We start from the raw sequence: 23,724 nt of genomic DNA on the forward strand, positions 1-23,724 counted from the left end.
GAGGAGTACACACGTTACCTGCGCTTTCTAGTGCCGTCTGCGTCACGTAAATATGTTAGGTATATTTGCTCAGTGGAGGCTCCTCCATAGAGGTGGAGGAGGCCTGGCCTCCCCAATAATTTGAGAGAAGAGAGAGAGATTTAAAAAAGCAATAATTATATTTTTTATTTTTTATTTAACAAAAAACATATTTTTTTTATTTTTATATTAATATTATTTATTAATATTATTTCCGTTTTGTTCATAAATCTTTTCCATGGCTAAAACCCAATATTGCAATTGTAAAGCACCTACAGGCCAGAATCCCTATCCGTTTCTATTACTCATACACGCGTGTGGCGGAAAAAGGTACTACACGGAGGCCAGGCCTCCTGTCGGAAAGTGGTTTCTCATAGAAGTCAATGTAATGCAATTTTTTTCATGGCAATATGTGATTGGCCAAATCACTGAAAATGGGTGGGCACAGGAGGCCTGGCCTCCGTGTAGTACCTTTTTCCGCCACACGCGTGTATGAGTGCTGTTCTGCAGGATAAATATTAGAAATGGATGAAGTATTGTTCTGAATTGTATGTTGTGTGTCTGATTGACATAGTGTTTGAGTGCTTTTGACATGTCATTGATTGTATGTAGTATGTTGTGGTGAATGTTGTGAGCCTGAGCAGAAGGGACAATAGCTGCTGCAGGCGGACCAGAGATTCATGCCAATTGTTTTGTTTATTTGATGACCCATTGTGCAGGCAATAAAAGCTGCTTCATCCACCATCCTGAGAGTGGCCCAATCCCTTCAGTACCGCCAAACACAAATTAATATTTTTTAACAAAGACAGATAAGAAGAACAGGGAACATTCCATCGCGAGTGAAGCGAGCAAGCGGAAAAAAAATTGGCCTCCTCAATTCTGGAAGTCACCAGCCTCCACACTTGTGTGTATGTGGTGTTTGTTGTAGCCCCTTCAATCACCTCAGCTTGCTTACTTGTGTTTTTTGTCAAGTGTGATGTTGGGGTACCTTGTCTCAGCCACGTGTTCTTAGAATATTTAAATGTTTTATTTTAACTAAAGACTTTACTTTTCAGGATGCCATGTTGTAACTGGCCGGGGACTTCAGCTGAAAATTAGCCGACTAGGCTAACGCTGCCTTTTTTACTGTATTTTATATGGTTCATGTATTTGGATTGTCCTCGATATAATAAACTAATAAACTAAACTAAAGGCACCAACCGGACAGAGTATGCGCTTGAAGCTGCGAAATCTCTTACAGTCGATGTGGAAAAGGAGAACCAACAGCGGGCCTCAAATTATGCACCCCATACATCCGAGACATCAAGCACCTGCAAAACGACGGATTATATCGGGTTTACGTCGGCGAGATGGAGATTTCTGAGGGCCTGATCACCGGGGACATATCCGCTGCGAAAGATTCATCGCGAAATAACCACACCTGGAGCATAATTCACACTGGCGGACAGAGAGGATGGGCCCCCTGGAAATACAAAGTTTTACGCAACGGATCATGCTCACTTAAACCCTCTGCGGAAATATTTGAGGAATTGTGTTCTAATTTGAGTGAAAACTACGGCAAATGTGCGATTGTAGTCAACAATCAGAGCTGGAGGTCATTGAGGCGTGGCAGTAACTCTGTTTCCACGGGGTACCTTCGTCACCTGCCCACGGCCCCGGTGGAACTCGCACCGATGACCTGCTGCCCGAAGGTGGCACACACTCACGGGCACGAACTTCTCCAACTCCCTTTCCAAAGCGCGCATCTGAGCCCTCTCAACAACGCATGGTCCACTGTGACGTGGTTCGCAGCCAACAACCGGGGGAAATGCTCAGAAGCGATTTGGGACCGGGACACTGCATAAATACATCTACTGGACATAATTGATGGAGGGGGCTCTAAAGAAAATTACCAAAAGGAAGTGGGAAGAGGCAGTGACAAGAGTGTGGAAATTACGAGAACCATTACCTGAATGACAATCAGTGATAATGTATTTATTCTGACTATAAACATTACAGGAGCGCATTAAATCGATTGGAAAATAGATATTTAGGTGATGTCTGCAAACAACTCATTCATGGAGATTACATTAGAGAGGAATGGAATTAACAAGCAATTATTGTTATGCTTTCACAGATCAACGTGTTTCATAGGTAACATCATTAAGTCATTATGATATCACAACACAGTTGATGCATACCTACAAAAACACTGTTTTAGATATTGTTAACATCATCATCCTGTCTGCTTAGAGTTTTACCTCAAATGCCTCTTGTCAGAACAGTTCTCCCTCTCAAGCAAAGCTGCAACCAGTGTGCATCCCAATGTTCCTCCCATCTCTCCTCTCTTCCTTTTCACTGAATGTGACAGGTGAAAACTACCCCCTCAATAATATGGCCTTAACCAATCCTGTTCTCAAAAGTACAGACATAGCGATGAGGAGGGGATGATGGATGGGAGATAAAAGGGAGGAGATGGAGTTGAGGAGAGAAAACCACTGAAGGCTTCGGATGCTCTGTGAGACCCCTGGGGTATATCTTCTATTGGTCAGTAGATGGGTCAGCCCTCAACAATCCGCCGCAGTATCGTGCCCAAGCCTCCCTTGGACATCTGCAGGGGTGTCTTCTCCTCCTTGTTCTCAATGTAAATACTGGCTCCATGTTCCACCAGCAGCTTGGCTGCCTCTACACGCTCCTCATCACACGCCAGGTGTCTGGTGAAACACACACACACACACACACACACACACACACACACACACACACACACACACACACACACAGCATTAGAAAAGTCAACAATCTGGATAAGATCTAAAAAGTGCGATAAATTGTGAAGTCGGTGGTGCCTCCTAGTGGTCATTTATCTACACTACATGTTCATGATGGTTCCTTATGACATCCCTATGAAGTGTCAGACCTGCCGCTCTCTTATTTATGCTAGAGCCTATGTTGCCCATTCTCAGTCATTGCAAGAGTTTTGCTGTGTATGTTGCTAATGTTGATGGTAATGTCAGTCAAATTAATTAATTAATTTTGCCATTTAGCAGACGCCTTTAATCCAAAGCGACTTACAATTACGAATTACAGGGACATTCCCCCTGGAGTAACTGAGGGCTAAGTGCCTTACTCAAGGGCACACTAGTAGTGGTGTGGTTTCAGGCGGGATTTTAACTCACAACCTTCCGATCACAAGTCCAACTCACTATCCACTAGACCACCATTTACATTTACATTTTTGGCATTTAGCAGACGCCTTATTCCAAAGCGACTTACAATCAATACATTTGAATACTAAGCATGTGAATCAGCAGTCCACCACTACCCCAGTCCCCCCTATAGTGCACAAGTGTTATTTCCCACTCCAGCCACACACACACACACACACACACACACACACACACACACACACACACACACACACACACACACACACACACACACACACACACACACACACACACACACACACACACACACACACACACACACACACACAGCTCTTCAGTTCTTACAGTGCAGTGTTGCCCTCTGAGTCCTGGATGTTGGTAGAAGCACTCTGCTTGAGCAGCAGCTGAATCAACCGGAGGTTGCCCTTGGTTGAGGCTCTGTGTAGGGGAGTGGCTTGCAGCTTGTCTGTGACATTAGGGTCCGCCCCTTTCTCCAACAATATAAGGGCAATCTGGAACAAGATCAACATGACTCTTAATGGAAAAAAAATACTATCTTTTAACTTTGGTTTAACTGTAAGCTACATGTGTATTATTGTAGTGAAGAGTTTGGTCTGATTTCGATTGGACCAGACACACAATGCTCTGTTCCCAGGTAGGCCCTACTGATCACAGATCACATACCAATAGGCTTAACCTACTTGGCTGTGGTTGTTGTATGTCTACTGGTGGGCAGCATAGCTAAAGTATGGCATCGGTCTGACTGACCCAAATGGAGACTATGACAATACCTCGTATTTGTCCTTGGAGGCTGCATAGTGAAGAGGGGTGCAGCCGTTCTGGTTGGCAGAGTTCAGCTGAGCTCTTTTGGAAATGAGGGACTTCACAATGTCCTCTCTGCCTGCAGATGCTGCTATGTGGAGGGGAGCCCAGGAGGCCTGGGGCAACAGATGAGACAACATCAATGTGATTTCAATGGATTATATAATGTTCTACAACACGTTTGATATCGTCCATTTGACTCTACCATTACAATGAATTGTACAACAATGCCATTTGTTTAGCTGAATGTAGATTAGAAGTATATCAGATGTAGTAGAAGTGCATCAGCTATGTAGCTAATTGTTGACTTTAGCTTACATCATCTTGCAGATTCACATCAACCCCCAGATCCAAGAGGAAGTCCACAATGACGGTGTGGCCAGCAGAACAGGCCCAGTGGAGAGCACTTCTGTGGTCCTGCAGGTTGGGAACAATAGAAAGAGCGGGGATGTTGAGTAGATAACATAAAACTGATATCCAGGTTCAATGATAATTGAAGACCCTATTCCACGAAGCTCGATAAAGTTCTAAGCCTCGATAAAGTTCTAAGCCTCGAAAATGTTAGCTTGCGTTCGGTGCCATCAATGTGGCTCAAATAATTCGCTGCTTGGTTGAGCTCCTTCTGAGTCAGATATAATTAGCCTGCTCCCGACCAGGCTAAAACACAGGCTATAGTCATCCGTGCGTCAAAAAAGGCTCACAGGTGGAAACTAAACCCCGAACGACAGTTCCTCATGTGTCTTTTAGGAAATATTAGTTCCCACTTCACACGAGATAGATAGATTAGATAGTTTGACTGTGTGATAGATAGATAATTTGATATTTTGAAAGTGTGATCGATCGATAGATATTTTGATTGTGTGATAGATAACTTGATATTTTGAAAGTGTGATAGATAGATCGATAGATCAATAAAGAAAAGAGTGCAAAAAAAAAAAGAAGCAATTGTCTCAACTTGCATTGCTGTCATCACAGTGGTCTGGCTGGTGTAGTGGTTAAGGCAGCCGACTCGAGTTCCAAAGGTTGCGAGTTCGAGACTTGACTAAGTTTTTTTTTTTTTTTACATTTAACCGAAGATTTCATGCAAAGGTTTCAAACACCATTGTAATCGTGTCAGTTCTTGTAAATTAGCCTGCACCATCATTTTATAGCCTACATACTTTTTTAGATGAGATTTTACATTAGATTCAGACAACGAAATGCAGTAAAAAGTGCGTCTGAAGAGGGATTTGAACCACCGATATAAAATGACGAATAAATCCTGTGGCCGCGGTCGATACCACTAGGCCATTGTGGCGATATGACGGTTTGAAGCCTGCTGCGGATATCACCACAGTAGTAATATTAATTTATTAAAATATGAACATATAACAATAACTGGGGCTAGTATGACCTACGCATTTAATCGGTCAGCAATTTCTTGCCAAACCATTTCCCTCGCCTTGTTAATTGCGGCAGTATTGCACTATTTTACATCTTATTTTTCCGTCTTCATAAAAACCAATAATTCGGAATGCTGCGTAAATGTAGTACCCCTGCAGAGTGGAGTATCTTCATTTCGACAGATCGACACTTCAGGGCTTTTTATGTCTGCGTGCACGCGCCCATATCGAAGATTTGTAAGCCTGTCTTCTGTGAACACTGATGACACAAGGCTGATCCTCGTTCGAGGAATCACCTGAGGCTTGAATTCCAATCTCGAGTTGCCTGAGCGCCGCATTTATTTATAGCGCCGCTATACTGATCCACCTTTAGTGGAATGCCTGGTCCGTTTTGGAGGCGAGGGATTTATCAGTTAAAATACGGCGACCAGACGCCCCCGATTTCCGGGGACAATCCCCGGTTTGGATGACCTGTCCCCGACAACAAACCGTCCCCGGAAAAGTCCCCGTTTCAAGCATTTCATTTCATTATTTAATTTTTTTGTCTTGGCTTACATTGTCACCGAACCTGCTGCCAAGGGTCCTACCCATGCGGTCCTCCACCCCTTTATAACGTCAATGTATGCATATTACCCGTTAATGGACGATCATTACATTCAATAGAAAGCATTTCAGCCCCGATTGTTCCCCATTAACGAGCTCATTATGATTGAATGGAGCAATAACAAGGTCATTCTTCACCACTCAGTGAATTACATCCAAGTGTGGGGAAAGCACGCAGACAGTCTCAATGATAATACAATGAAATATATGCAGTGGGTGTATAAAGTTGTTTTAAATTATTAATAAAAATACAATACAATATACAGAATTTTGACAACATCATTAGTCTTATGTTAGGCTTAAACATTATGTTAGGCTTAAAGTATGAGTAGGGTAGTGGAGATAAAAATGGGCATAAAAAGCACAATAGTGTGTACAAATTCACCAGAATGCAGGAAATTAAGTGTTAAATCCTCTTTTTTTCTGGGGGAGGACCCCCAGACCCCCCGCTTGGTTGATGGTTGGCTCGTCAACCTGAACAGTTCTAAGAATTACTTTTAATACCACTTACAGTACACTGACACTAATGTTGAGAGGCACATTCCAGTTGTTACACTTGAGTATTCTTGCTTGTGTCTTATTGGTCAAAATAAGGTCAAAATAAATGAAACAGCAATTGTCCCCGTTTCTGTATTTCATCATGATAAAATGTATACATTTTTCCTAAAAAGTTGGAAATGTCCCCAGATTGCATGTGAGAAATCTGGTCACCTTAGCTAGCGTAGAGCTACTGTTGTTTAACCCGATAAGCTTTTTTTTAAACTTATTTGATCTATTTTCACTTACCTATTTTACTTTTATGCAACAAACAACAATACAACCCATACCTGGCGCCTACAAGGAGTATGAAGAGGAGAAGGAGGAGCAGATAGGAGAGGATAAAAGAGAAGTGATGGAGGCCCAAGAAGAGGGGGAAGGAGTGGAAGCATTGGAGGAGGTGGAAGAAGAGGACGAGCCAAAATATGGCTGGGCTTATCTCCCGGACGTTTGTCTTCTCCAGGTGTTCAGGTGTCTGAGGGACAAGGACCGGACACGGGCCACCTTGGTCTGCCGCCAGTGGTGCCACACCATGCGTTCCCCGTCCCTCTGGAGGGCCCGGACCTTCAGTTTCTCCGGCCGCATCTCCACGAGGGGCTGCTCCGAGCTGGATTCGGCCGTCTGCTACGCCAGTGTTTACGGCCGCTACCTGGAACACCTGGAGGTCCGTTTCTCCCACTCACTCAACTCCCATGTTCTTGTCCAGCAGACCATGCAGGCGTTCCTGGCTGCCCTCCGCAAGACGGGCGGACGCCTGCGCTCGCTCACCATCCTCCACATGGAGCTGGACCGTTTGGGCTGGGGCTGGAGAGTCCGGACCGGCATGGTCCGGAGCCTGACCTTCTACCTGCGGAGGGAGGGCTCTCACCTGGGGCACCTGAGCCTGCGTGGGGCATGTCTCAACCTGCCCGAGGGCCTGGAGGTTCTGGAGGCGGTGGCGGCTGCCCAGCAGCATGTCCATCTGGGTCGGAGGCCCGGGATCACCACCCTCAACCTGGAGGAGTTCTTCTCACAGCCGCTGGCGGTGTATAGTAGTCCGGGCTTCACACAGGTCATCAACAAGTAGGTGTGGGTGTGGGTGTGGGTGTGGGTGGGTGTGGGTGTGTGTGTGTGTGGCTATGTAGGCCCACTCAACATTGGGGACTCCCAGCCCTCCCTCTCCACATGGGAGAAAGATCATGCCCCGTGTGGAGTGTGTGTTGAGGCCCACCCACTTTCTGACCAGCTGGACAGTTCTGTTCGTCATCTCTCTCAGTGCTTTGAGAGGGATGTGCACATTGGCGAAGAGGTGTTGGATTTTGGCCAGAGCCACCTCTCTCACAGCCTGGAGCTTCATGAGGATGGGGAGGGGGGACAAGTCAATCAGGTGGAGACGATGGAGAAACTCTGTAGTGAGCTCCTCGACAGGAAGAGACTGTCGGACTGCACAGAGACTCTGCAAGGAGGGTTCTGCTCAGCCTGAAGCAGTCCGTTCTGCTCAGCCTGAAGCAGTCCGTTTGGTACACTCCCCCATGAGGTGATGCTAAAAGCATTAGAGGAAATACACCTGCCTCAGCCTTTTGTGAATATTGTATCCAGCGTGTACCAAGGCTCATTTCTCCAAGTTATCTGTGGGCAGCAGCTCACAGAGCCGATTGCACTGAAGGTGGGAATAAAAACTGGCTGTCCCTGGAGTGCCGTGAACTTCATCTTAGCACTCAACCAATGGAAGAAGTGGATTTACCAGTGCGCTCCTCTGCATGTCCGATCCCCAAATCCTGTGCAGGGATACGCGGACGACGTGCAGGTATCATCACGACAGGAGGATGTCATCACCAAAATGCTGGCACGCACTGATGAGTTCCTCCAATGGTCAGGGCTGGAGGTGAAGCAAGCCAAGTGTGCCGTACTCCATGAGCACCGCAGTGGAGGCAACCGCTGGTATAAGGCCAAGAACGACAAGCCCCCCACCTTTCTTGTAATGGGCCAACCCATCAGGGTGTATTCCCGCAATGAGACCTACCCATACCTTGGCCACAGGTTTAACATCGCTGGCGAGTGGAGCGAGCAGGTCGAGGAGCTCACTACAGAGTTTCTCCATCGTCTCCACCTGATTGACTTGTCCCCCCTCCCCATCCTCATGAAGCTCCAGGCTGTGAGAGAGGTGGCTCTGGCCAAAATCCAACACCTCTTCGCCAATGTGCACATCCCTCTCAAAGCACTGAGAGAGATGACGAACAGAACTGTCCAGCTGGTCAGAAAGTGGGTGGGCCTCAACACACACTCCACACGGGGCATGATCTTTCTCCCATGTGGAGAGGGAGGGCTGGGAGTCCCCAATGTTGAGTGGGCCTACATAGCCACCAGGCTAGCCCACCTGCTCCACATGCTTAACAATGACGATGCCACCGTTAGAGAAATGGCCAGGGCCTCTCTCCTACTGGATCTACGCAGAAGGAAGATCCCCCTGGCCAGCGCACACCAGAACGACCTCCTCGGCTTCAGGAGGAAAGACTCTGGGAAACTGGATTCCCAGGCCAAGGGCTTCGGGGTCTGGTCTGACTGGCCGGATCTCAATGACCTCTGCAACCAGACTGGAGTTCAGCTAAGATGGACAGAACTTAACACACAGACTGAAGTCCCTGTCTCTGATGAGGTGATCACAGACCCCTGTGTGATTGTGAAGGCCGACATCACAACACCGCAGGAAGAGACTGTCGGACTGCACAGAGACTCTGCAAGGAGGGTTCTGCTCAGCCTGAAGCAGTCTGAGATCAGGCAGCACTGGTGTGGACTCAGACTACAGGGAAAGCTAGCCTGTTTGCAGTTCGCTGACCACTCAGTCTCACACTCAGTGTATAAGAACGTCGCTGTTGGTGAGGATGTTCTGAAATTCACCATCAAAGCAAGACTGCAGGTATTACCGACCAAGTACAATCTGTCCACCTGGTATCCCCACACTCACAGTCCATTCTGTTTAAACCATCAGGATTCACAACACCTAGAGTCCATTGCACACATAACAAATGGATGTAATGCATACAAACACCTGTACATAGCTCGTCATGACCGTATTGTGGACATTGTGTCTGATACAGTACAAAACATCTTACCATCTAGCGCAGTTATGTACAAGCATGCCAGAGTGTTACCAGAGTGGTTTGGTTTTTCCAATGATGTTTTTTCCAACATCCCAAATACACCTGATGTTGTCTTTGTTGACACCAGCCACAAGGAGGTGCTGATTGTAGAAGTAGGCTGCCCCTTTGACCTGTACATGGACCAGACTTTCCAGGACAAGTATATCAAATACCAACCACTACTTAGTACGATAACCAGCTTTGGGTACAAGAGCAAATTCAGCATACTTGTATTTGGAAGTCTGGGCCATGTATATAAATGCACCATGAGGGGTCTGAGAATTGCTGCAATGACTAAAAGAAAGGCCAAACAGGTTGCCAAATTTTGCTCTGTCTCAGCTATTATTGGCAGCTTGGCCGTGTGGAGAAGGAGGTGTTATGTGTATCCTTAAGTGTTCAGTGCTGCTTAGCCCCGAAATATTTGATTCCCTGTTTGTATAATATAATTTGTGGAACCAAATAAAGTATTCAAATGTGTGTGTGTGTGTGTGTGTGTGTTTGTTTGAGTGGCTCCTACATACTCTTGTTTATTAGCTACTCTTTTTTGGCTTGTGTGTGTGCAACTGTGCATATGTGCCTGCAAACACACACATACTTTAAAACGCACCTTGATTTGATTTTGACCAGGTTCCGGGGCCTCTCCACCCTCACCCTCGACTACAGCTGTCTGTCCAACGAGCTCCTCGCCGGCCTGGCCGTGTCGTGCCATAGCCTCTGCGTCTGCGGCGGCGGCTCCCTCCGCTCCTTCACCTTGCGCTGCCACATCCACGAGCCGCACTTCCAGGTGATCTGGGGCGACTCCTGGTCTCACCTGGCCCGGCGCTGCCCAGACATGCAGGTCCAGATCTCTGTGGAACAGATCCTGCACCTGGGCCCTCTGGGTGGGATCCTGCTCAGAGAGATCCCTCTGAGGTCACTCAGTCTCACCAGCGGCTACTTCAGTCAACAGAACTGGAGCGCTAAGCCAGCTCTGAGCAGCTTGGTGCCCTGGTACAGCAACTGTCTACAGGTAAGGGGATTGGGAGGGCTCCATAGAAATAGAATGAGTAGAATACTCATAATGATAATACTGCTAGACTTTGTTAGACTTTGATTGCTGCTTTTATGACATGGTTTTATGTATTTGTTTTGCTTTTGTTGTTGTTGTTTTTTTGTTTTTTAAAAAAAAGCGCTTTATAAATGTTATCAATTATAAGCATTATTATTATTCTTAGAATGGACATGGTCCCTCAAACCGACAAGGCATTGTTATATATAGTTGCTAGGGTAACCATTATTGCTGCAGGTGTAGAACACAGAGAGAAGTTAATTCAGAGGCGGGACTAATAGCAAGCGTCATTTTACTGAACATTCCGATGTCAGTTGAGTTTAGTTGGTTGTTAATAAGGCTGTGAGATAAAACTTCCAAATGATGACCACAAGATGGCCGCCACTACACCCACCATGGAATGTTGATTTGAATGAGGATGTTTCTTGTACTATGGTATGCTCTGCTCTGTCAATATACACAGTAGCAGTCAGCAGTGGAGTGTTGATAATGCTATAGGGGTGTTATTGAATATGTGAGCTCATTGTAATGAGGAACATGGGTTGTATACCATTCATTGTAATTCATGGAATGGAATGAGGACTGGTGTTTGATACCATTCCTCATTTTGTTCCATGCATTACAATGAGCCCGATTTCTACCTCCACTAGCCTCCCCTGATGTCCCTTTCCTGTTCAGGCTCCTAGGGGTCCTAGAAATCTATTTAATGTAGTGGTGTCCTTGTTGTGGTTGTTATACCTCCCTTCAGAAGCTGAGCCTGGACCTGAAGAACAGCCATGAGTCGGTGGACGAGGAGCTGCTGGCGCTGGTTCTGATGTGCTCCGAGCTCACCTACCTCAAGGTCTGGGCTTTCCTGAACACCAGCTTCCTGGACCGGCTGCTGCAGAAACGCCTGGACAAGAAGACCATACTCAGAACCATCAAGGTGGGTCAGACCGCAGCTTGACCTGGGGGGTATTCCACCAACGTCGCTAAAGGAAAATCCAGGCTTATTTTTGATGAGTCTGGCGAGACCAGGGTCAGTGGTCTAGCGTCCGCCCTGAACACCCAGCCAGGAATGCCATCATAAGCTGTTATAAGTTATATTCTTAATCAATAGCTATATATCATTAATCTAAAAGTCTAACATTTGTTGTACCAATCCCTGATTGCCCCTTTAATGTAAAAACAGGCAAACTCAAACGTGATCTGAATCATTGCAGAATGTCACTGTGGGTTAAAACAACTGAGGACATTTGATGTGTTTGGAATATGTTTTATTGAGCAACGTCTGCCATGGTTTATACACTGCATGTGTATTAATGTAACCAGCCCAGGAGTCAGCTTCCTAAAGTAATACTTTATCTCTTTTGACAATCCAGAGCCACTTCTCTCCTAGACCAGAGTTGTTAATTTAATCCATTTCGTTGGTTTACGCACAGAAGATTGACCTGCAATTGTTACTCTCTTATTATGGTTTTGTACTACTTGTGAAACTGACCTCAGTGTGGTTTATAAAACGCATGTGTAACAATGTGAAGTTGAACAGTCCAGTGTGGTTCATAAAATGCATACGTGCAATAATGTGACCAGTTCAGGGTGGTTTATAAACTGTGTACGTGTGTTCCAGGTGAGGATCTACAACAACAACTACGACACACAGCATGAGGACCAACAGCTGGAGGACATCTATTCTCGTTACTGTGAGCTCATCACCTCGGAGCTCAACTACTCTGCCATGTCTTTCCCCATGGTCTGAATGCGCAGAACACACTTGTGCTGCTTCATAGAATCCTCCACATTGCTTTTACAATCCTTCAAAAACTTATTGTATTAAAGTTGCTATAAATATTGCAAAATGAACTCCAGGTGCCTCATTTATAGAAAGTAGCCTACTTTGGATCAAATTTGATCTTACCCGTGTCGTACGTAGAAAACCACGTCAACATAGTGATTTATACAATTTCAACGTGAATCAATTTGACCGTGGAAACGATCGTACGCACATTACCTACTGGTTATGCAGAGTTATTACAGGCATGTGAGCCGCACTGCCTACTGTAATTCATGCAAGTGGCTCGTGTAGTGCACAATTATGGGCTGTCCCTTACCAAGTTCCCACCATTCTGCAGGCTGGGAAAGGGAGGAGGGGCCAAGCCTCCTGCCGGGATCCATCCCTCTGAGGGAGTGTCAAGCAGGGAACAGACAAAGCACATCTTCTAGGCCCACATGAGATTGACATGACAACAAATTTGAGCATGCTATACAGTACAAGCACATAATTGTAGTTATGGTTGTCTCATCACAGCTTAAATACCCTTAGAAAGTATGGCGTAATTAAAACGTATACAATGTATAGTCTATTATATCTGATGATCTACACATTGTTGCAACAATGATGCCTTGTAAATCAACATTATAATGTTTCACATCAGTGTGCCTTAGCATTGTGGATAGGCATGGGAAGCTCTCCCTAGTTTCTAATTCAGACCTCTTGAGGTTTCAACCATTTCAACAGTCTGTGGCGCCACCTACAGGCATTTCTGAATGTTTTTTCTTTTTTTCTATTCAGCTAAGCTATGAACATCTAACTGCATGTTTAACACAATCACACCTGAGAGAACATCAACATGGTAAAAACACATAACTACACATAATTAGATGATCACACAGTCCTTGCTTTTGAACACGTCCTAAAACCTAAGTTTGTTTATAAACCGTGTATCATACGAAACAGGACAGCAGCGATACAGTGAATCCAATTCACTAAGTATTTATAGTGGGGGGGCAATCTATGGGTAAATTGTTGTTTTCATTTCAAATGTGTGCTAAAGTTTGTTTTTCACTTCTAAGTTGAAGATAATAGTTACCCTCTTGGCTGTGGTCTGAGCTACCAGGGTAAAGAACCTTATTTCTTGAGTATGTGTGGCAGTGTTGAACCTGTAAAAAGAGTGGAGACAAATATGACAGCTCCTCAAGGATCGCAGGCTACCAAACCTTTTAGTGTGTTGGTGGATTTGTCGTCAGAGTATGACTGACTTTGTAAGCAGTAATGAGCTTGGCTTTTCCATTTTCAAATCGGTGCAGTCAAGTATTGCAAATGTATTTGGGTGGTCTTCCTTGTATTTATCTGGCATGTTTGCAGTGATGATATCTCTATGGGGCCATATTGCTTAAGAACCAAGCTTGTTATACATATAATCAACCCATGCTCCAAAAATTCTGCTTACATTAGGTGTGTCGATATCAAACTTGAAGGCAAGGTCTTTCAGGTCCCAGTTGTTGCGTAACTTCATGAGGACCATCAGTAACTGTTGATGCAGAGGAATTGCACATATGTGGCAGTTTGTCTTTCTGTATGTCAGAGGGATATTTGTTTGTGGGCATACACTATTGTTAGGGATCTCAAAAAAAGAACAGAAAATAATAATAATAACAATAATAACTTTTATTTGTAGTGCTTTTCCTGCAAATGTTGCAGCTCAAAGTGCTCCAACAGACAGGACAGATCATTGTACTGTCCATATGTAAAACCTGTACAATACACAAAGTAGTTGGGACTTTGCTTTCATTGACTGACTCAGAGGTTAAGTAATTATGTGGATTTTGGTTTTTCTCAAGATCTCTAATGCGCTTTTTTGAGAGCCTCAATTTCTTTGTTGAAAGATAGATTCTGTTCAGTCTCCAACAGGGTGTTGCTTTCATGGTCTCCACGTCTCTCCAAGAATTGGTTGTCCTTTTACAATTCTGTGAATAAAACACAAGATCGTGTTAGGTATGCTTTTTTTTTGTTACCGTTTATGCTCACTGACCTTCTTTTACAGGTCCCTCTACTTGACCAGTCATTCCCACAAACTGCAACAGCAGCAGCATGTTGTGGAGATCGGAATATTCAATATCAAAATAACTCATTACAGTATCAGTCTGTGCTCCATTCACACTTATAATAAGAATACATTAGACTTATATACATCTTTTCTAGACACTTAAAGACGCTTTACAAGCTGAAAAGATTGAGTAGTAACATAAAAAGAAACAAAAAAAAGAAAAGAAAAGAAAGTATAAGGGTCTAATACATTTTTTGATTACTAAATCTAAATCTAAGTGTCTTTGTAGGACAATCTACTCTGTATACTGCAATTACACCTAGATTTCGGGCGGAGAAGCACCGAACGATGATGTGAATAAGTGTCCCACGGATCCTCCATCCTCAGGAGAGAGTGTCCCTGTCACGAAGACCAGCCTGCCTAGCTCTGGAGAGGAGGGGGCCACAACCTACTGCGTGGAGGAACACAAGAGACACACACTATTTTGTGGTACCCACGTCATCCAGACTCGCTTCTACACAAGGGAACTTGTCAAGGCTGGTGGTTAGGACTGGTAAGACTGTTGTGTTCTTTTACATTTTTCACTCTGTACAGTGTGTGTCCATCTGGACACTAGGGGGCAGCGGAGATTAACATTCAGGCATTTATTTCAATAGGACATTTCTATTTAAGTTGTGTGTTTTGTTATTCCTGTGCGGTAGCTTGAGTCTCGCCAGTGGTACGTTCTCTCATGGTCCACTAGGACGTGTTGTGATATATATACCTCTCTAATGGTTCATGTGGGAGGAGGCCTCTAACTGCATATCATCACAAAAGGAACCACAATTTTCAAGTGCTATTCAAGCTCTTATCTTCCCATATGTGTTGTCCCTCAGGCTTCTCTACAGAGAAGGGCCAGCTAGTGCGCTCCATCCTCTACCCAAAGCCCACTGACTTCAAGCTGTACAGAGATGCTTACCTCTTCCTGCTGTGCCTGGTGGCTGTGGCAGGGATCGGCTTCATCTATACTGTAGTCTTCAGTATCATAAACCAGGTACACCGTTCTGTGCTTGTCTGTACATCCATTTAAAGGGTTGATTGCATTTGTGTAGTGCCTTTTCATTGGGTGCTTAGTCATGCAGCTTGCCATTTAGAGTAAATGTCTAGTTCCTTCCCCTTTAAACTCTTGGGTTTGTTGAGCACTTTTCTTTCGTTCATTCTTAGGTTCCAGCGAAAACCATCATCATTGAGTCTCTGGACATCATCACCATCATGGTGCCCCCGGCTCTACCTGCAGCCATGACAGCGGGCATCGTCTATGCCCAGCGCAGGCTGAACCGGATGGGCATCTTCTGCATCAGCCCCTAGAGGATCAACGTGTGTGGGCAGCTCAACCTAGTCTGTTTTGATAAGGTGACCCCCATAGTGCCCCCCCCCCCGTGCCCAAAGCACATCAGAAAACATTATGCCAAGTGTCAGGCTGTTTCAATTGCTAGGACATACTGGGTTCCATCGTATCATTTGTAATTGAGGAGTAGTCTAGTTACTGGTGTCGCTTTCCTACATAGACTGGTACTCTCACTGAAGATGGCTTGGATCTTTGGGGTATCCAGAGAGTTGAATGTTTTTGCATTTGTAAATGTTTGTCTGCAAGGGGAGTTTTTTTCTGGGCATGGGAGACTACAGCAAAAAGCAAACCATAATTTGGGTTTATTTACTTTAGCGGAGCCTACACTAGCATTAGCATCACTGGGTTAAAAAGGGAAAAATGACTCAAGTGTGATTCTGTATTCTTGTGATTTTTTAATTTAGGTGACCTATCCTTAAGTCACACTCAGTATCACTCAACCTTTCTTTTCCCCCTTCCTTCAGTTTCTTCCCTTCAGAGAATGACCCTGAGAAAGAGAGCCTGGTCAAGTCTAGGTTTGTAGCTTGCATGGCAACTTGCCACGAACTGACTAAGATTGAGGGAGAACTTTCCGGAGACCCACTGGACCTCAAGATGTTCAATGCTACCGGCTGGGTTAGTCTGTCTCAATGCCATTTCTGTTCTTTTATGGATCTTATACTTATACTATAGTCACATGCCTATAAACCTTAATACAAGAATGACATCCAACATCCAAACTTTCACACTACCAAGTATGAACTGATGTATTGGCCATGCATACTAAGGTAAAGTGCTAGTGTGGGTATTGACACATAAATGTCATTCCCCTCCATTTGTCTGTATACCATACATTTTTTGTGCACAGGAACGCTACGTTGTTGTTGCTTTGTGACAGCACCAAGCCAGCACCTAGTTGCCTAAAACATAAGCAGACAGGTACCCAGGCTAACTCCATCAGGTCAAAAAGGGGCGGTTGGTTCTCGATGGAGAGTTGAGACCTGACATGTTATTGACATGTTACTCAACACCAATAATTGTGATGTATAGATCCTGGAGGAGCCCACAGAGCAGGAAACAGCTCTCCACAATCCCATAATGCCCACTGTTGTGCGGCCACCCAAGCAAATTCTCCCTGAGATCCACCAGAGTGTCAATCACCTAGCCCAGAACATGGTATACTATGGACATACTCTTATACCTCTTAAACCTCCAAATATATGTGTGCCTAACTCATTACATAGTCTGAACTGAGTATACAATATTCATATACCGAGGAGGTTTTAAATGCAAACCTTCTATTTCCTTTCCAGGAGCTATTTGAGTTGTCGGTAAGTAGTCTGGGGCTTTTTCCTCCTGTATCTTTTTTAGATGTATAGAGACAGAAGGAGAGTCAGCCTTTTACACATGTTTCCTTATGGTTATAATTCATCTTGAAGACAACATGCCTGGTTAGAACCTGGTTAGATTTGTGATTACCTCAAGAAATGAAGGAAGAATGCATTTGAAGGAATTGAGACTTGGACTGACAGATGGACCTGTTGGTTGACTTAGTGGTTCCCATCTTGTCTTCCTGTCTTTCCTCCAGCAGTCCTATGAGATTGGGATAGTTCGACAGTTCCCGTTCTCCTCGGTGCTCCAGAGGATGAGTGTGGTGGTCAGGAGGCTCGGGGAGAAACACATGGACTCCTACCTCAAGGGGGCGCCAGAGGTTGTGTCCAGCCTCTGCAGAGAGGAGACAGGTCAGCCATCTACTAAACCCCTGAATAGAGGTTGAAACGGGCCTAAAATTTCAAGCCCAGTCTGTGGATGTGACACCCTAGCCCAACAGAGGAGAAAACTGCTCACTAGGAAGAGTGGAGAGAGAGAGACTGCTTGAATACTCACCTTAGTTACTTACTATCAAGAACTGTATTTACTGCACCTGACGTTTTCTGGAAATATCGAAGGTTTTTCATTGATGCCAATAGTTCTCTATATAAAAAAAGGCTTCACACTTTCAATTGATCTTATACTCTTTGCAGGTGCTGGCATGCCAGAGAGCATGACAGGGGAGAGGCAGATTAGGGAATTGGAAATGTTTATACAATTTTAACGCTACCTGGAAACACAATTTACTAGGACTGATAGAAATAGCGAGAGAATGTAAAAAGGTGCTCAAATACCAAACTAAATGATACTCATTATTTCTGCAGGCAATGTATTACAGTGCCCTGTGTAAACAATGGGACAGTAAAGCATTTTATTTTTCATTAAAAAAACAACAACCTAATTTTAATATTTGTTCTATTTATTATGAAGTTAAAGTAGAGACTCAACTTTTATTTTAGGGTATTTGTGTACAATTATTAATTATAATTATACTATATGTAACTATATTATAACATGTCTGGATATAAGATTGGGCAGGTGTAAGGAATATAGTTGTATTGCATTGCATTATGCAGACTGCTGGAATTTTTTGTCATGTTTTTGCTTAAACCTATTCCATCCTCTCAGATCTACCCAAGTGCCCTTACAGTGTTGATTTATTCTGCTCCATCTCTCTCTCCCCTGTAGTACCAGAGAGTTTCCCAGAGACACTGGAGGCGTACACCAGGCAAGGGTTCAGAGTGATCGCCCTGGCACATCGCCAGCTAGAGGCCAAGCTCTCCTGGTACAAAGTTCAGAACCTCAACAGGTACAGTACATATATATAAATATATAATCATATATACTATTTAGCTGACACTTTTATCCAAAGCGACTTACATTGCAGTAAGTGCATACATGTGTCAGTATATTGTATATGGTCCCAGCGTGTATCAAACCCACAACCTAAGTGTTGAGCGGGAATCAAACCCACATCCTAAGCGTTGTTAGCGCCATGCTCTACCAACTTAGGGATAAACTCACTGGCTGCGTCAACCTCGCCTTACCTCAGCAGCACGTGTGAGTTTCATTTAGGCGCCCATGTTAACGGTATAGAGCCGCCACATAGCCCGAGTGAGAGGCGCTCTCACGCCCGCCTGATGCTGGCTCCTGCGACTCGCTCGCTACTGAGTCAATAAGGGAACAGGTGTCCAAGAGGAATCTTATCCTTTCGAGGCATTCTTGATTTTGCAATTATAATATTTATTATAATATTATATTATACACTCAAATTAAAACAGTATTTAGAATATCTATGAGCCAGGAGAGACTGAAATCCATGGCTCAGATTTGTCTTGTGAGAATATGCATGTTTTTTGGTCCTGACATAAATCAATTCTCTTTCTTATGCCCTCCAGGGCTGTAATTGAGACCAATATGGAGTTCCTAGGACTCATAATCATGCAAAACAAGCTCAAAGAAGAGACTGCTGGGGTTTTAGCAGACTTACGACGTGCTAACATTTGCACTGTGATGGTTACAGGTAAGGCAACCTCATTCATAACAATACAAATGTTATCAGATAACAGGTTACAGATAACGTGCAGCTGTTGTTAATCTTGGAGATTTGTAAATGATCTAGCTACTTACGGCTAACTCACCCCTACTACATCTATACCATCGTAAAGTTTGCAGACGACACCACCGTGGTGGGATGCATCTCGGGGGGGGACGAGGCGGCGTACAGGGATGAGGTAGAGCAACTGAGCAAGCTGTGCAAGGTTAACAACCTGCTGCTGAACAAGTCAAAGACCCAGGAAATCATCGTAGACTTCAGGAGGAAAAAGTCCGAGATCCAGCCCCTGCTCATCGACGGAGAGAGCGTGGTGAGAGTCTAAACCCTCTGATTCCTGGGGATGCACATGCGGGATGACCTGACCTGGAAGGACAACTCAAAAGCCACCATCAAGAGGGCACAACAGCGGCTATACACCCTGAGAGTCCTCAGGAAGGAACACAGCAAGCAGGAGATACTGGTGACTTTCTACCGCGGCGCAGTGGAGAGCATCCTCACCTACGGCATCTGCAACTGATTCTCCAGCTGCACAACAGCGGAGAGAAATGCGCTACAGAGAGTCGTGAGAACAGCACAGAAGATCACCGGCGCCCTACTCCCCTCTCTGGAAGAGCTGTACAACACACGCTGTCTCAGGAAGGCCTCCAAGATCTCCAGGGACCCGACCCACCCTGGGTACGAACACTTTACCAGGCTGCCCTCGAAAAGGCGGTTCAGGACCCTGGCCGCAAGGACAAACAGACTGAAGAACAGCTTCTACCACAGGGCCGTCCAGGCCCTGAACACAGCAAAGACCTAAGTTCTGGGCCCTGGACAGTCTGGACGGATTGATGGCAGCTGCTGGACTGAAAAAATCAGGTGTAGTGCTGAGGCACAAACATGTACATTTCAAGCCTGCAAACTGTGACACTTTAAATAAATGTGAAATAATACTATTGTGCAATATGACAACCCTAGTCGTCTATCTGTACAGTATAGTACAGTGGATAGTGTACATAGCCTTTATTTATGTAAACCAGCTCCTTCCCTTCTTGTGATTTTTTTTTAAACGTTTTTTTTTTCCCCTTTCCTAACACCAGGGGAGCCACCCCTCCTAAATTTCGTTGTTTGGTACCTGTACTGTAGCAATGACAATAAAGACCATTCATTCATTCATTCATTCATTCACCATTCATTCATTGTAAAATAAATATTTGCACTTGTATCTTGAAAGTTGCACTTGCAGATTTGATTTGAGAACTTGTATCTTGAATGTTGCACTTGTAAAATAAACATTTGCACTTGCAGATTCGATTTGAGAACTTGTACAATAAATATTTGCAGTTGTATCTTGAAAGTTGCACTTGCAGATTCGATTTGAGAACTTGTACAATAAATATTTGCAGTTGTATCTTGAAAATTGCACTGGCAGATTCGCGACTTTCGCTGCTCGAGTTAAGTCCCATTTCTTGCAGTCGGTATGGGACAAAACAAATCTGTGACTTGTGTAAAGCAATGCGAGAGCGCAGGGATCCGGGCGGGCATGCAATGATTGATTGACCAATGACAAGAGAGCATTTTCGAGCGGGCATTGAGTGATTGACTGCAGTGATTGACCAATCACAGAACATTTGAGAGAATTTCAGCACGAGGGGAGTGGTCTCATGCAATGATTGATTGACCAATGACAAGAGAGCATTTGAGAGAATTTCAGCGTGGTCTCATTACAAGACAAGATGGATAACCAGCAATCGCACACCCCTCAGGTAAGTGTAGCTAGATAGCTATATTTAGAAGAAAAAAAGTTTGTTAACTCTTAAACCTTCTTTCATCGAAATACATGTGGAAGAGTCCCTCTGAATGGTCACTTAAGTAGTTTATGCTAGCTAACTCATGACCATCATGTAAGCTAGCTAGCTAGCATGGGTTGATTATGATTGCGCTAAGTTAGCTAGCGTAGAGCTACTGTTGTTTAACCCGATAAGCTTTTTTTAAACTTATTTGATCTATTTTCACTTACCTATTTTACTTTTATGCAACAAACAACAATACAACCCATACCTGGTGCCTACAAGGAGTATGAAGAGGAGGAGGAGCAGCAGATAGGAGAGGATAAAAGAGAAGTGATGGAGGCCCAAGAAGAGGGGGAAGGAGTGGAAGCATTGGAGGAGGTGGAAGAAGAGGACGAGCCAAAATATGGCTGGGCTTATCTCCCGGACGTTTGTCTTCTCCAGGTGTTCAGGTGTCTGAGGGACAAGGACCGGACACGGGCCACCTTGGTCTGCCGCCAGTGGTGCCACACCATGCGTTCCCCTTCAGTTTCTCCGGCCGCATCTCCGAGCTGGATTCGGCCGTCTGCTACGCCAGTGTTTACGGCCGCCACCTGGAACACCTGGAGGTCCGTTTGTCCCACTCATCCAACTCCCTTGTTCTTGTCCAACTCTCCCTCCAGCAGACCACGCAGGCGTTCCTGGCTGCTCTCCGCAAGACGGGCGGACGCCTGCGCTCGCTCACCATCCTCCACATGGAGCTGGACCGTTCGGCCTGGGGCCGGAGCGTCCGGACCGACATGGCGGCGGTGTATAGTAGTCCGGGCTTCACACAGGTCATCAACAAGTGGGTGTGTGTGTGTGTGTGTGTGTGTGTGTGTTTGTTTGAGTGGCTCCTACATACTCTTGTTTATTAGCTACTCTTTTTTGGCTTGTGTGTGTGCAACTGTGCATATGTGCCTGCAAACACACACATACTTTAAAACGCACCTTGATTTGATTTTGACCAGGTTCCTGGGCCTCTCCACCCTCACCCTCAGCTACAGCTGTCTGTCCAACGAGCTCCTCGCCGGCCTGGCCGTGTCGTGCCGTAGCCTCTGCGGCGGCGGCTCCCTCCGCTCCTTCACCTTGCGCTGCCACATCAACGAGCCGAACTTCCAGGTGATCTGGGGCGACTCCTGGTCTCACCTGGCCCGGCGCTGCCCAGACATGCAGGTCCAGATCTCTGTGGAACAGATCCTGAACCTGGACCCTCTGGGTGGGATCCTGCTCAGAGAGATCCCTCTGAGGTCACTCAGTCTCACCAGCGGCTACTTCATTCAGTCAACAGAACTGGAGCGCTAAGCCAGCTCTGAGCAGCTTGGTGCCCTGGTACAGCAACTGTCTACAGGTAAGGGGATTGGGAAGGGCTCCATAGAAATAGAATGAGTAGAATACTCATAATGATAATACTGCTAGACTTTGTTAGACTTTGATTGCTGCTTTTATGACATGGTTTTATGTATTTGTTTTGCTTTTGTTGTTGTTGTTTATTTTATTTTTTTTAAAAGCGCTTTATAAATTTAATCAATTATAAGCATTATTATTATTCTTAGAATGGACATGGTCCCTCAAACCGACAAGGCATTGTTATATATAGTTGCTAGGGTAACCATTATTGCTGCAGGTGTTGAACACAGAGAGAAGTTAATTCAGAGGCGGGACTAATAGCAAGCGTCATTTTACTGAACATTCCGATGTCAGTTGAGTTTAGTTGGTTGTTAATAAGGCTGTGAGATAAAACTTCCAAATGATGACCACAAGATGGCCGCCACTACACCCACCATGGAATGTTGATTTGAATGAGGATGTTTCTTGTACTATATGGTATGCTCTGCTCTGTCAATATACACAGTAGCAGTCAGCAGTGGAGTGTTGATAATGCTATAGGGGTGTTATTGAATATGTGAGCTCATTGTAATGAGGAACATGGGTTGTATACCATTCATTGTAATTCATGGAATGGAATGAGGACTGGTGTTTGATACCATTCCTCATTTTGTTCCATGCATTACAATGAGCCCGATTTCTACCTCCACTAGCCTCCCCTGATGTCCCTTTCCTGTTCAGGCTCCTAGGGGTCCTAGAAATCTATTTAATGTAGTGGTGTCCTTGATGTGGTTGTTTCCCCTCCCTTCAGAAGCTGACCCTGGACCTGAACAACAGCCATGGGTCGGTGGACGAGGAGCTGCTGGCGCTGGTTCTGATGTGCTCCAAGCTCACCTACCTCAAGGTCTGGGCTTTCCTAGACATCAGCTTCCTGGACCAGCTGCTGCAGAAACGCCTGGACAAGAAGACCATACTCAGAACCATCAAGGTGGGTCAGACCGCAGCTTGGCCTGGGGGGTATTCCACCAACGTCGCTAAAGGAAAATCCAGGCTTATTTTTGATGAGTCTGGCGAGACCAGGGTCAGTGGTCTAGCGTCCGCCCTGAACACCCAGCCAGGAATGCCATCATAAGCTGTTATAAGTTATATTCTTAATCAATAGCTATATATCATTAATCTAAAAGTCTAACATTTGTTGTACCAATCCCTGATTGCCCCTTTAATGTAAAAACAGGCAAACTCAAACGTGATCTGAATCATTGCAGAATGTCACTGTGGGTTAAAACAACTGAGGACATTTGATGTGTTTGGAATATGTTTTATTGAGCAAC

General features: G+C 45.0%; 1 protein-coding gene and 2 pseudogenes across 3 annotated transcripts; 2 read left to right on the plus strand and 1 right to left on the minus strand.

Moving 5' to 3' along the window:
• Positions 1 to 1,228: 1,228 nt before the first annotated feature.
• LOC308164541 (uncharacterized protein C21orf140 homolog) lies at positions 1,229 to 1,984 on the plus strand (annotated as a pseudogene). The gene has a single exon. The product of its transcript is annotated as an uncharacterized protein C21orf140 homolog (transcript).
• Positions 1,985 to 1,987: 3 nt separating this feature from the next.
• On the minus strand, positions 1,988 to 5,890 carry LOC308164236 (uncharacterized protein; the record flags this gene model as incomplete). Its single annotated transcript, XM_080538377.1, has 5 exons — positions 1,988 to 2,711; positions 3,513 to 3,679; positions 3,959 to 4,105; positions 4,308 to 4,406; positions 5,753 to 5,890. The coding sequence occupies 5 exons, from the start codon at positions 5,888 to 5,890 to the stop codon at positions 2,558 to 2,560; spliced, it is 705 nt and encodes a 234-aa protein (XP_080394503.1). The 3' UTR covers positions 1,988 to 2,557.
• Positions 5,891 to 13,951: 8,061 nt separating this feature from the next.
• Positions 13,952 to 22,369, plus strand: LOC308164237 (polyamine-transporting ATPase 13A3-like; annotated as a pseudogene). The gene is made up of 10 exons: positions 13,952 to 13,964; positions 14,872 to 15,037; positions 15,360 to 15,517; positions 15,688 to 15,876; positions 17,439 to 17,592; positions 18,410 to 18,530; positions 19,120 to 19,244; positions 21,491 to 21,654; positions 21,709 to 21,872; positions 22,036 to 22,369. The product of its transcript is annotated as a polyamine-transporting ATPase 13A3-like (transcript).
• Positions 22,370 to 23,724: the final 1,355 nt, after the last annotated feature.

This window comes from Nansenia antarctica (assembly GCF_963989245.1).
Source record: "Nansenia antarctica genome assembly, chromosome: 8".
NCBI classification, from domain to species: Eukaryota; Metazoa; Chordata; class Actinopteri; order Argentiniformes; family Microstomatidae; genus Nansenia; species Nansenia antarctica.